The 13,036-nt window shown below is 47.0% G+C and overlaps 1 protein-coding gene across 7 annotated transcripts in view; it reads right to left on the bottom strand.

Annotated features, from left to right (window-relative positions):
- TRAF7 (TNF receptor associated factor 7) overlaps window positions 1–13,036 on the bottom strand; it is a 59,857-nt gene that overhangs the window by 19,922 nt on the left and 26,899 nt on the right. For 2 of the 7 annotated variants that reach the window (XM_069062974.1, XM_069062979.1), the window contains exons 2-4: window positions 9,489–9,607; window positions 7,425–7,482; window positions 4,055–4,149 (exon numbers count right to left, since the gene is read on the bottom strand). In XM_069062974.1, the coding sequence (XP_068919075.1) occupies window positions 4,055–4,149; window positions 7,425–7,482; window positions 9,489–9,569 (234 nt within the window). In that variant the 5' untranslated portion in view covers window positions 9,570–9,607. Of the gene's footprint in view, window positions 1–4,054; window positions 4,150–7,424; window positions 7,483–8,480; window positions 8,727–9,488; window positions 9,610–13,036 lie in introns of those variants that run through there. The other 5 variants (XM_069063005.1, XM_069062997.1, XM_069063008.1 and 2 more) reach the window with 5 other exon arrangements.

Raw genomic sequence — 13,036 nt, 5'->3', positions numbered from 1 at the left:
TTGTGGAAGCACTGAACAAGCAGAATCCCTTGAAACAGAATCATTCCCCAAAGAAAGAGAAAGCACCAGGGGCCTTCCATGCAGTTTCCCGGGGCTGACTGGCCCAGAAGTCTCAGCCCAAGAACTTGTTGTTTTACTTGCTATCTAACATCTGCCAACTTTCTTTGTGTCAATGGAGTGACTTCCTCCTATTCAATTCAATGAGGACACTCTTGGGCTGTTTCCTGCTTCCTGTATTTAGTGGGGCAGCCCAAAGACCAATACAGAATCCTGCTCCCACCAGTCTTTGAGGCCAGGGTGGAGGGGGGGGATGCTGGGGTGGGCACAGCATGAGGCAATTGGGCCCTTGCCAACTGCTACCATCCAACCATCAGTTGGATTGGGCGGGAGGTGCTAGCATGGCCCTCAGAACTCACTAGAAAGGGTTTTGCTGCAAACCTAAACCTGAGTTCTCTCTGTCTTCCAGAAGGTCAGACTAGGCCAGGCCATGAAAATCAGACAATCTGACCTAGTGGGCAGGCATTTAGGGAAGGAGCAGAATAGCTGAAACAGCAAGGGACTAAATCTATAAACACAAAGTTGTTCTTTCTGTAAAGCAAAGTGATACCTTCCCTGTAGCCTGTAAAAGGCCCATGCATGTATGCCTCCAGTAGGGAAAGGGAGGGGGCCCATTCAGGCCACAAACACTGCTCTGCTTTTTCTGGAAAGCTCTTGAGGCTGCTTTGGATCATTAAGGTCAAGGAATTTCTAAGGATCCCATAAAAGACCAGGTTCCTTCCAAGGCTGAAGGGACCTCTAGTGGCCACCCCCTCTTTAGACCTGACTAGAACTAACCCATACCTCACCCAGGGGAGCCTACATGGCTCACCAGTGTCTCCAGAAACAGATTTGCCTGGACCTCCTGTGTTCAAATGCTCTAATTTCTCAGGCTCAGAATATAAGAAAAAACCCAAATAAACAAACAAAAAAAAAACAAACAACTGAACTAAAAGCCCAAACTTCCCTGTGTTTAACTGAAATCCCCTCCAGCTGCAGTACAAGCCCATCTTTTCTCATTTATCCATGGAAGAGATGGAAATTGCTGCTCACCGTTCTCAGGATAACCATAAACACATCCTCCCCTTGGGTGAATGTTGCAGTTAGTTTTCCTGACAGAGGTTCACATATTCTAATTCCAATTCCATCGGCTTTCCTACTGAGCCTAGAAATGGCTGTCAAGCACCAGGAGTGCTCGGGGACCTGGTCACCACAGGTCTTAGGTCTTAGAATACAAGCTTGGCCCAGCCCCATTCCTTTCTCCCTTACTAGAAGAGGGGCAGTCCCCTAACAGGAGCTCAGAGCCCAGAAAGGAGAGAAGCTGAACTCACAATCACCTCTGCCTCTCCATCTAGTCGAATCTCTTCCCTCCCTGGGTCAGTGTCAGTGAACACTGTTCAGTCTTGCTAAGCTACCCTGCATTCTAATCATTAAAAAAAAAAATCAAAATAACCAGTGAGAGGGCAGGAGAGGGAACTGGGTCTGGGCTGAAATGTGAGCCCTCCACTACTCCAACAGGACGTGACCAGAGCAGGGACAGTTTTCAGGGTGCTCCCAGACTGGTCCTCACATGGAGTGCAGCCACATTCACTCTGTACCCTGTGTGCTCAACAGGGCTGCCAGATCCTGCCAATACCCTCCCACCACTCAGAAATGCTTCAAATAGCTTTTCCTTTATTATCTTTGCATGGAAACACCACAAGAGGAATGAGAGTGGAAAGTTTAAGGAAATGAGTCAAAACATCCTAACGGGCAATGGAAAACCAGGAGAGACACAGAGAACAGATCCAAACCACAGCAAGAGGCCAAGTACAACTTCCAAAAAACGGGGAGAGGGGCCAAGCCAGTTGGCCTACAGTTCTGTCACCACTGCTTGTGCGCCTAAGCCATGGGAAACTGGGGTGGGGAGAGTGGCAGGGAAATGCAGCTCCTAGGATGGCTTCCGCCTGAGGAAACATTCTGTATATGCCTATTAATAGAGCTGCCTTCCCTGATGCTATAGAAGCACCTTGAAGGCAGGGACTTCTGCCTATATGTCTCAGGTGCCTAGCACAGTGCTTAGCATGGAACAGGTGTTTACTGGTGGACAAAGTGGGTGCCTGGAGCTTCCCAAGTGAAGGAGGCTGGGGTCAAGAGCAGAGCTCTGGAAGCCAGGGTGGCCAGTGGAGTAGGAAGTGGAATGAAGGCTCCTACTTCATGCCTGGGGAGTCAGGAAAACAAATGCCAAGCTGCTGCGGGGGCCTTTGGTAAATGATCTATACTAATGACACAGCTTGGGGAGCCTTGAAAAGATGCAAAATATAAAACAGAAATGTTTGAGGAGAAAAGGTACCAGTACAATGGTCAGTCAGTCAGTCAGTCAGTCAGTCAACAAGCATTAAGTGCCTTCTATGAGCCAGGCACTCTGCTATGATAAGTGCTGAGAATACAAAACAAGACAAAGGCAAAAGCAAAAACAGAAACACAACAAAACAAAAGCATCAATAGCTACAAATATCCCCCACACAGAGAAATTTAGGATTCAGAATGAAAGAGCCTGGGTTTAAAAGGGATTGCTTTCTGGAGAGTATCTGGCTGAGGCCCTTGCCCTAAGGCCCAGTAAGGGCAGACCCCCTCCGGTACATTCCCTAGACATTGAGGATGCCTATCATAACGATTTTGGGTTGTCCCCTTATCCTGTTTCCATGTTTTTTCTTCCTTTTTAAAAAACAAAAAAAAAAACCCAATCTAACAAATATTTATTAAGCACTATTGTGTGTGAGGTGCCAACGATGGTTACTGGGCCATAAAAGGCAAAACCTAAATCATCCCCCACTCCTCAAAGAGCTAACATCCTGGGGGCTGGGGAGGGGGGAGGGAGAGTAGGCACATGCCAGATTTTCTAATTTTGTTATGGTGCATCAACATTCCTCTCTCCCTCTGCCATCTTTTTCCATCTTCAATCATTTGGCTGTTTGAGGCATTTGTTCTAGCACCACTGTGCTTACAAAGAGGAGCTGAGAACCCCACCTCCTGCTCAGCTTCAACATCAGGACCCTCCAACTCCCAGACGGTTCAGAGCACTCAGAGGTGAGGAAAGGCCTCAGTCTGATAACTCTACTCACATGAAGAGAATGAAAACCAGAAACAGGAATGGACAATTAAAAACAAAGCCAAAAAATAACCTAAGACTGACTGATTGGAAGTTATCAAAATAAGGGCTTTACAGAAGCTTCTTAGACATATCAACCCCTTCACTGCTTCATCTGCCTGTGCCTAGAGACCTTGAGAATGCATGGTAGATTACAGATGTAGACCTGGAAAGGATCTTAGAAGCCATCTAGCGCAGTCTGTATTCTACCTCTGAGGAAACCAAGGCTCCGGGAGTGTGAATGGTCTGCCCTTAGTCATACAGGTACCAAGTGACAGGGGTAGGCTTTGAGCATAGACCCTGTGACTTGAGGGTCAGGGCCCTTGCTTCTGTATCTTGAACTCTTGCCCTTGAACTTGAGCACCCAAGAGTACCAAGGCTGGAGCACTAACCAGCCAGTGTTTTGCCCCTCTGCCAATCTGAGAACTTTCAAAGACATTAGAAGTTCTTCCTTCAAATCCCCATGGCACTGGCTAATGCAACAGGCCTTCCCCATTTGGCACCACACCCTTCCCACTCTCCATGTGTCCCAGGGCCCAGGCCACAGAAAAGAGTAGGAGGCTCTACAGGCTTCTGTCTAGTTCAGGACACAGTTTTCATTACCCCGCCACCTCCCCCCCCCCCCAAAAGAGCCACAAATGAGTTCACCTTAACGAGCTCCTGAGCTCAAATGTACATAGGCACCAGCTGAGTTGCCTCATCCATACATGGCCTCAACTTCCTACCTTTCTTGAAATGCCGTTCTTGCAGGAGAGAACCCTTCATATCCTTTGAGAAGTCATTATAGGCTGTGCCAGCCCCAAATGCAAACTCCGGTCATGCCTCCTGAGCTTACTATCTGACTGTAATAACTATTTTGCTGGAAAGTCAATTTGACAGTAGACATACCATGCCATCCTCTTCATCCCTCTGGGAGTAGGTGAGTGTGCTGGAGGAGGAGGGAGTCCTACGGTGTTGTTTGTACGTGCTGGTCCCATCAGTTACTGAAACAAAAAATGGTTTTAACAGATGGAAATGGCCCAGAGTGTTTGATGTCTAACTTCTGAGTTTCAAAAAGGTCATGGGGTGGGGATGGGAGACAAAACAGAGGGAAGAAACACAACATGGGTTCTTTTTCTAGTGTCTCAGAGCAGGCTTGGACCCACAGCTCTGCACGGACTTTTGGAGATGAAATGAACAATATGTTCGATGTACCATTTTCACCATAGCTTCAGCAAAACCAGAAGCGTCCTTGTCAACTTACGTAAGTACCCTCAAGAAGAGCAGGGAAAACAGAGAAATCACACCCTTTGTCTTGGTAAGGAAAAACCAGCTGATACAGCATGAAGAGAAAGTAAAGCTATTCTTAGAGGGGCAGCCAGGTGGCTCAGCGAGTGAGAGCACCAGCCTCAGTGTTGGGATGACCTGAGGATCGAATCCGGGCTCAGATACTTAGCACCCACCCAGAAACACCTGGCCAGGTAACCTTGAGCAAGTTACTTAACCCCAATTGCTTAGGGGCGGCCAGGTGGCTCAGTGAGTAAGAGCACCAGCCTCAGTGTCAGGATGACCTGGGGATCAAATCTGGGCTCAGACACTTAGCACCCACCCAGAAACACCTGGCCGTGTAACCTTGAGCAAGTCACTTAACCCCAATTGCTTTAAAAATATATATATATTCCTAGAAAGCATCTGGGGGAGGAGAAGGGGAAGTCTTCACCTTTAGGTGAAAATGGGGTCACAGAGCCAGGAATCCTATTAGGCATCAGATACAGCGGAATCTCTATTACCTTATCTAACCTAGGGCTTCTTAAACTTTTTCCTCTGGAGACCTCCTTTGAGTTTCTGAAACATTCATTGGCATTTCATGATCTGAGGGCACGTGCAGTGCAAAGTACCCGTGGTTTTGTGTTCAGAACCAAGTCTGCAATGAAGTTGCATGATGCGACATTGCAAACGCTGCCAGAAACACCTCGGGTTCCTTACATGTTTGATTTTGAATTAATTTTTGGTCACTGAACTTTTAAAACTCTTACTGTTGTCAAACTCACAGTTTAAGAAGTGTTGATCTAACCTATGGTCTGACCATAATCTCCACTCTCCCCACAGTCCAGCTTGGGGACAGGAAGAGTAATAGAAAGAAGCAAACCTGGAGAGAGGGCCGGGTGTCTAAACAGCTTCTGATTGTGTCCCAAAGTCAAATATATGAGAACCTGGTCCAGCCTAATTCAGACCTAGCTTAGATCATCTATGGACGAACTTACAGCTTCCCAGGTGAGACAATTTTATGTAAAACAACCTAACTGGTACCACCTGACAACAGCCAAAGTAGTGATGGGGCTCCTTGTAGTATTAAGTAAGGTAAAAGTCCTGGTCAGACTACAGCTGGAGTTCTGTGTTTGGTTCTGGATGGTTGTATTTTAAGAAGAACATTGATAAACTGGAAAACATTCTGGGAAAGGCAACCAGGATGGTGAAGGAACTTAAGATTGTGCCATATAAGGATTAGTTGAAAGAAAAGATGTTCAATGTGCAGAAAAGGGTGGGGGGAGGGAGAAGCAGTGGGGCAGGAGTGGAGAGGGGCGGAAATCACAGTCAGGGTTTGAAGGGCTGCCATGTGAGAGGGGTCAGATTTGTTAATTTTGGTCCCAGAGGCGGAACCAGGAGCAACAGGTGGAAATTACAATGAGGCCACTTTAGGCGGGATAGAAGTAAAGACCAACTAACAATGATGTTAATATTCAAAATGTCCAAAAATGGAGTGGGCAGCTTCAGGAGGCGGTGGATGACCCCTGACTGAAGGTCTCTGAACAAAGGCAAGGTGGCCACATGTCGTGGACATTTGTGGTCAGGTGGACTAGATGATCTGTAGAGCTCTGAACCCTGAGATTCTGTGCAACTGTAAAGAACTCAAATTAAGAACACTGTAGCTAGACCAGAGAATGGCAGAACCGGAAGGGACTTGCTAGAGACAGAGTCAGGCCCAGGACTGGGGCTACCTGATCCCCTGCTAAGGTTCTCTCCATTACACTGGGCTGGAGAGTGGTTGTGCTTTCGTATGAAGTGTCCCAGAACTAGTTCCTTACAGGGAAAAGTATGGTTCGTAGCCATTTTCTGCACAGTTCCAAGTAAATAAATTAGGATTGGTTTTGGCTGGGGATTTTCGCAGTTCTATTAGAGCATGAATGCTTACTCTGCAGGTGGGCCAAAGGAAAAATATTTGCCTCTAGGAACCCCCATGGGCCTCTCAGGCTGGCGCCCAAGATTCCCTGGGCCTTAAGGAGGTTCCAGTTGAAGAAGAAAGATAAGTCAGTTGAGGGAGCTAGATACTAGCACGACTGGTGGTTAAGAACATTTCCCTCCACATCTTAAGATGGTACATTTCAGGCATGTGTGTGTGTGTGTGTGTGTGTGTGTAGAGGGGAGTGGTAGTTAGCAAAATAAGGACTGCCAACTTCTAACTCTGCCCAGGAGTGTCTACTATGGCTCCCCAGACAGCTCAGTGACGTGTATGTGTAGTTGGGCTGGGGGAAGGAGACAAATCCCTCAAAAGAGCCTGCTCTCCTTTCTTTAAGGAGAGGGTTGGGAGCTTTCCCCAAGGGCTGCATACACAACACTTAAGAAACCACTAAAGGGAAACCCATGTGCAAAAACCATTTTTTGTGAGCAGGGGTGCTGCCATCATGAAAGACAATTAAGTGACAGGGCATAAACAGGGTCATGCCAAAAGCCCAGAGCTCCGAAGCTTTCTGCCAGATTTGTCTCCTCTAACTCTAGGGAACTTTGCCTTCAGCTTGAGAACTTAAATGCTATTATTGTGTAAGTAAGTAAAGACTTATTCACTTTTGAATCTTGAGACCCCAAGCTCAAAGGGAGGGGATCAGGCTGACTCACTTGATCCACCCACCTATCCAGTCCACCAGGCTCCTAGGGGCAAAGCCATACTGTGGACAAGTGAGGGGAGCCCACGAGCTTACTCTGGTTCTCCAGTCACCTTGGGCAAGTCACTGCATCTTCCCTAGGACTCAGTTTCCTCCCCCTAAAATATGGAGGGTGGCTTAGATGGCCTCGAAGGCTTTTTCCGGCTTTTCTACAGTGATGATCTTAGGATCCTAAGTGCCTCCTTCCTCTTGGCCTTGGCACCTGGCCATTTTTTTCCAGGTGAATTCACAACTGGAATTCCTCCTCTCTGATTCTCTCCCACCCACGGTTGTCCCCAAAAGGACCAAAGTCTGTCTGGCAGGTTCAGAGTAACACCTGGATCCTGGCAAGAGCTCACCTTTAGTAATGGTGGTAACAGCTGAAAATGCAGGACCAAAGGTAGTTTCCATTCTGGTCTAAAGAGAGAAACAGAGATGACATAATCACATTCCCTCCCTTGAGCAGATGCACTGCCAGTAGCTAAGGAGGGGAATTCCTAAAGACTACCCTAGGGCCTTTAAAAAAGGACTCTCATAATAATAGGAATGGTAAAGACTTATATAGCACTTTAAGATTTGCCAAGCATTTCACAGATATCATCTCATTTGATCCTCACAACAATCCTGGGAGGTAGGTGCTATTATGATCCCCATTTTACAGATGAGGAAATTGAGGCAGGCTGAAGCCAAGTAACTTGCCCAGGGTCATCCAGCTAGGAGGTGTCTGAGGCCTGATTCAAAATTAGATCTTCATGCTCTGGACCCAGCACTCTACCCACTATGTGCCTTCTACATACTTTTTACAGGGCTAGGCACTGTGTGCCCAACACTTAATGCACATTGTCCACTAAGGTGAGTAGAGAAGTAAGGTATACTTAGGATAGGATTATTTTGTAAAACATAAAAGGCAACAATCAATTACCCAGTCAGCAGAATCTCAGAAAGCTAGCCTCCCCACCCTCAAGTCTTGTGTATAGTGTATAGTCAGTCCACTTCCTGCTTTTCAACACAGGGAAGATGCCAGAATTAGACATAAGCCCCTTAGGGTAAAGAGCAGCCTCAGAGACCCTTCAATGGAAGAACCTTGGTAAGAGACGGAGCCACGTCAGGAGCTTGTGTGGGACCTTGGGCTCAGCATCTCTGCCCCAGGGAAGCCCCCAAATGCTTGTGGGGTTCTGACTTCTAAAGAAGGTCCAAGGTAACACTTTAGGCCCGGCATCTTTCTGCTACTCAGTTTCCTTATCACTGTTTCCAAACCCTTCTTTCTTTCCACACAGTCCCGTAGGACAGGTAGGCTGTCATAGGTTAAGGACAGGCAAGGAGTCCTTGTCATTCCCCAAACCACAGTTCTGTTTTCAGAACACAGTCATGTTCCCCACTGTGAGCCCAGGCCAAAGGCCTCAGCCAGGACTAACCTGGCAGGCAGACAGGTTCTGTCAAATTCCACCAAGATGAGGGCCCCCAAAACAATGGGATGGTCAATAAGTCTTGGGCTGGGACCGCTTCTGGGGGGACAGGAGCCAGGGCAGATGATGATGATGATGATGGGTTCAGCGTGTTCAGAGATAGAGGTCTGGTTACTGGTGCCCAGAAAATCAAGACAGGGGAGAGACTGGCCAGAGCATGTAAAAACAAGTAGTCGCCCTCTGAATCAGCATCTCCTAAACAGTGTTTCACAAAACCCTGGTTAGGCTGTTTGTTCCCCTAACACCAACCGGGGGGGGCGGTTCATGAAAATTTTAGACTGGTGCCATTTTCTGCTCTAATAGATTATCAAATTTGCAAATACATCCGAAAATTTGTGCATGGCAGTTTTTTTTGGTAGGGAAATAAATTTAATTTCCTCTATTTTGCTTCAAAATTTCCCAGATCCCTATTCATCCCAGTAGTATTGTATAACCCCAGGTCTCTGAGGATTTATGGGTTCTGTGAATATATCTCAAGCCTGTAAAGTGTTCTGGAGTCAGTTTAGTTTGGGAAGCACTGCTTTCTGCACTGTCTATACCTGTGGCCACCAGCAGGGAACCACAAGGCTGGCAGCTATTCTCACCAAAGATTCTGTAAAGCCCTCTGGAAATACCAAACGCTGGCCAGGCAGCTCTCTCCTCCCTGGCTCTTCCTCCCACATCTAGTCAGTCATCTGCACTAGCAGGATCTTGGCTTCAGAACTAGCTCTTTGTTCCTTGAGAGGCCCCTCGCCAATGACAGGCCATGGTGGTAAGGTCCAGAAGGGCATACAGGGATAAAGAAGTTGGCTCTTCAGTGACAGCATTGAAAGTACATTGGTCCTCCCTCCTGCCTCGAAAGGATGCTTCTCTGAGCCATCAACAGGCAAGACAGAATGGGATGAGGTCCTAGGCTATGGCTATCCCCTGATCTGGGCTTTGGGAACAACTCAGAGGAGTGCCTGCTCTCCCCCTTACCCCGTTTGTGCTGTCCGAGGGAGGGAGGTTTGCTGGGCCACCAGAGAAACGATTATATCGTGCACTCTTGCTTGAGCTCATAATCTAAAGCAGCATTTAGTATCCACGGGCAGCTTTCTCTGTGGGGAGGGGAGAAAAAGCAAAATTTCTTTAACGAACACAAGCAGACTCCAAAGTTTTGGCCAGCACATCACCAACCCAACCCACCCCCTTCAGTATGAGACTGAGCAGTTACAGTGCTGAGTGCCTTTGAGGCCCTGGGTAAGGCCAGGCTAAAGGCCTTTCCTTCCCATCACCCTCAGACAGCCAATCCCATTTCAAAGGTCTCACTTCCTGACTCTCCTTCTGGTGTCTGAGACCCAGGATGGAGCCATTTCCTTCCCTCTTCCCTGAACACAGCCTCTCAGCAGTGCAGAGGAAGTGATGGGGAGTGGGGGAAGGAGGAGGTGTGGAGGAGGAGGGGAGAAGAGTCATCATATGCTCAGGATAGGCAGGGAGACTTCCCTCTTGTTGCCCACAATAGCAATTCCACATTCTGCAGATGGTACTTATCTCCAAGCTAAGCCCAAGACCTGCCTCTTGTCACTGACTTTAAAAGGCCAGTGGCCTTACCCTCTAGGATCAGGCTTGAAGGCAGGCAGATGCTATAGAATCCCACAGGAAGAAGGATGGAGTCCCTGATGTGCCATGACGCAGTGTAGCATAAAAAATACCACTAAATTTGGCATCAGCCCCATCTCAACCACTGACTAGTCGTGTTGAGGTTCAGAGAGGTCACCCAACTAGCTATGTTACCTCCGCCAGGGACCTAAGTACCTACAGCTTGTATGGCCCTAGTTATTCACACGGTGCCTTCCCCATCAGAATGTGAGGTTCTGGAAGGCAGAGCCTCTTCTGTCTGGCCTTTCCTTGTATCCCAATGCGCAGTGCCTGGGCCACACCAGTTAACTGACCCTTATATGCAGACAGGACTTTCTGGGTCATGAATGCTTTCCCATTTCATTTTCTCTTTGGTCCTCCTAACAGCCCTGTGAGGTATGTAGGCCAGGGATTATTAGCCCCACTGTCCCGATAAGGTGCCCAGATCAGTAATTTAACCCAGTTAAAGAAAGAGACAAGACTAGAACCCAGGGTTCCTGATTTCTAAGACACTGCATCCTAGCCATCATGCTTGGAAAAGCATGAGAATATTGTGATTATTAATACTGCACTGAAAACAGAAACACATACTAGTCAAAGAGCCTTGGGTTTGCAGGAGACAGGATTTGTGCAAGGAGGTTGAGGACATGTGAAAGGGAAACTAGTCAGGAGGAGGCCCAGCGATCACTACTCCCTCTGTCTGTTTAGCTTTAGACTTTGCTTCAGGAACATATTTCCTCTTTACCAAAGGGCAGACTGGGCTCATGTCTGCCCCAGAGGCCTGGTCCACCGAATGGGAAAAGCTGGCCCAGAGGAGGAATATAAAGGGGCAGCAAAGAGACAATCTAGTCACATCCCTACAGTGGGATCTCATTCCTGGTGCTGGGTGTTCTCAGAAACAAGACAAAGGAGGAGAAAGCCCGGGAGGGCAGGGAGTCCAGCCTACCTTGGAACAGAGAACCAAAAGGAAATGAGAAGTCACAGATACAGGCAGGTGGAAACAGATGCAACTATGCTGCCCAATCTTCTTTCCTCTACCTTTACTGTCCCACTCCCTCACCATACCTCAAATCTCCTAGCCTGTTTGTCCATCTCTTTGCTCTGAGCAGTGATTGAAGTCTGAACAGGGAGAGGAAGCACAGTTACTTTAGTTCCAACCTCACCCCCTCCATTGATCCTCATATGTCAAGGTTACTACAACTAGAAACCAGCAGGAGGAGAAGGAATAGACATGAGCTATGTACTAGAAGTGATTCAGGAATTGGAGGGGGGACCCTCCCAGTGCAAAGACAAGTCACATTCAGGGCAAGTACTGGTCCTAGAGACCACTGAGGCAGCAGACTTCACATTCTCCCTGCCTAACTTACCCAAAGGCTCTGTTGCCTAGATTGCTGGATAAAGCAACTATGTGACTAGGTTTTTTGGGCTGGGAAAAAAATAAGATGTGGGACCACACAGATAAGAGGCTAAGATTCCACAGGCATTTTGCTTAGAAAGCCCTGATGATGGAAAGGCGGCTGTGCTCCCTAGGCCTGGCTCAGAGGCCACACTAAGACATGGCTGAGCTGTTTGGGCAAGGCACTGTTTTCCCTCTCTTGGGGCCATGTGTGAGGCCTAGGCTCCAAAGCCAAGGATGAATGTTGCTCTGCTGCTTGGGCCCTATCCAAGAGCAAAGGCAGCATAGAGAAGAGAAAAATATTGCCCAATGCGGACCAGGTCCTTAAAAAAACAACATGTTAAGAGTATTGTTAATAATTCTAAAATAACAACTATAAATTCACAGTGAAAGATAATGCAAATAGGGTATAATCAACATTTGATGGGATTTCCCTCCTTTAATAATAATAATTTGTAATAATGCCACATTTCTATGTAAGTACTTCATAGTTTACAGAGCATTTTCTTCACAATCCTTCAAGGTAAAATGCTAGCATTAATCTCTCCATTTGACACATGAGGAAACAGACTCAGAGACATGAAATGATTTGCCCAAAGTCACACAGCCAATTATAAGTGGTTGGGCTTGAAGTGGAACTCAGGTCTTCTGAGTTCAAGTTCCAGAGTTCTTTGCAATCCACCAGTCTTTTTACTAGAACCAATCTTTCATGTATATTTGAATTCTTCTGTACGTCATTCTAATATACAGTCACTTAAATCTATGTGTATTATCACTGAATCTGACAGCTGGAAGGGACTTTTGAGGCCATCTAGTATCATGCTTGACCAAGAATCTTCTCTACAATATAATCAACATCATCTGGCCTTTGTCTGAAGACCTCCAGAGAAAGGGAACCCACTCCCCTTTGCAGGCCATTCCATTTTTGCAGCGTTCTAATACATAAGAAATATTTTCTGATGCTAGTATAAGCTCTGGGAGGGCAGGAACCATGTCTGATTAATTTCTGTCCTAATGCCCAACTTGGCTGATTGGTGACTGTGTACAAACAGCTCACGTGTCCCACTCTCAAGAGCTGGCTTCGGCATCAGACCATGCTTTGGCTTTGCATCTCACTCAGTCCTGCACCTAGGTCATATAACTGTCTGTCTGCCACCTTTCCAGAACAAACCTCTCCTAGTCACTATTTTCTTACATCTTCTTCATTAGAATGTAAGTTCCTTGAGGGCAGGCCCTAAATCTTTTTTAATTTTTAAAATTAATTTATTTTTAGTTTTCTTTTTTTTTTTTTTAAAGCAATCAGGGTTAAGTAACTTGCTCAAGGTTACACAGCCAGTTATTTCTGGGTGTGGTGCTAAGTATCAGAGCCTGGATTTGATCCCCAGGTCATCCCAACACTGGGGCCAGTGCTCTTACTCGCTGAGCCACCTGGCCGCCCCTTATTTTTAGTTTTCAACATTCATTTCCACAAGATTCTGAGTTCCAAATTTTCCCCCCATCTCTCCCCTCCCCC

The sequence above is a fragment of the Petaurus breviceps genome, unplaced genomic scaffold (genome assembly GCF_028583685.1).
Source record: "Petaurus breviceps papuanus isolate PSGF00001 unplaced genomic scaffold, PetGlider_PUasm1.0 138, whole genome shotgun sequence".
Taxonomy (NCBI): domain Eukaryota; kingdom Metazoa; phylum Chordata; class Mammalia; order Diprotodontia; family Petauridae; genus Petaurus; species Petaurus breviceps.
Note: the sequence above shows the minus strand (reverse complement) of the source record. Positions and strands in the feature narration are given on the sequence as shown.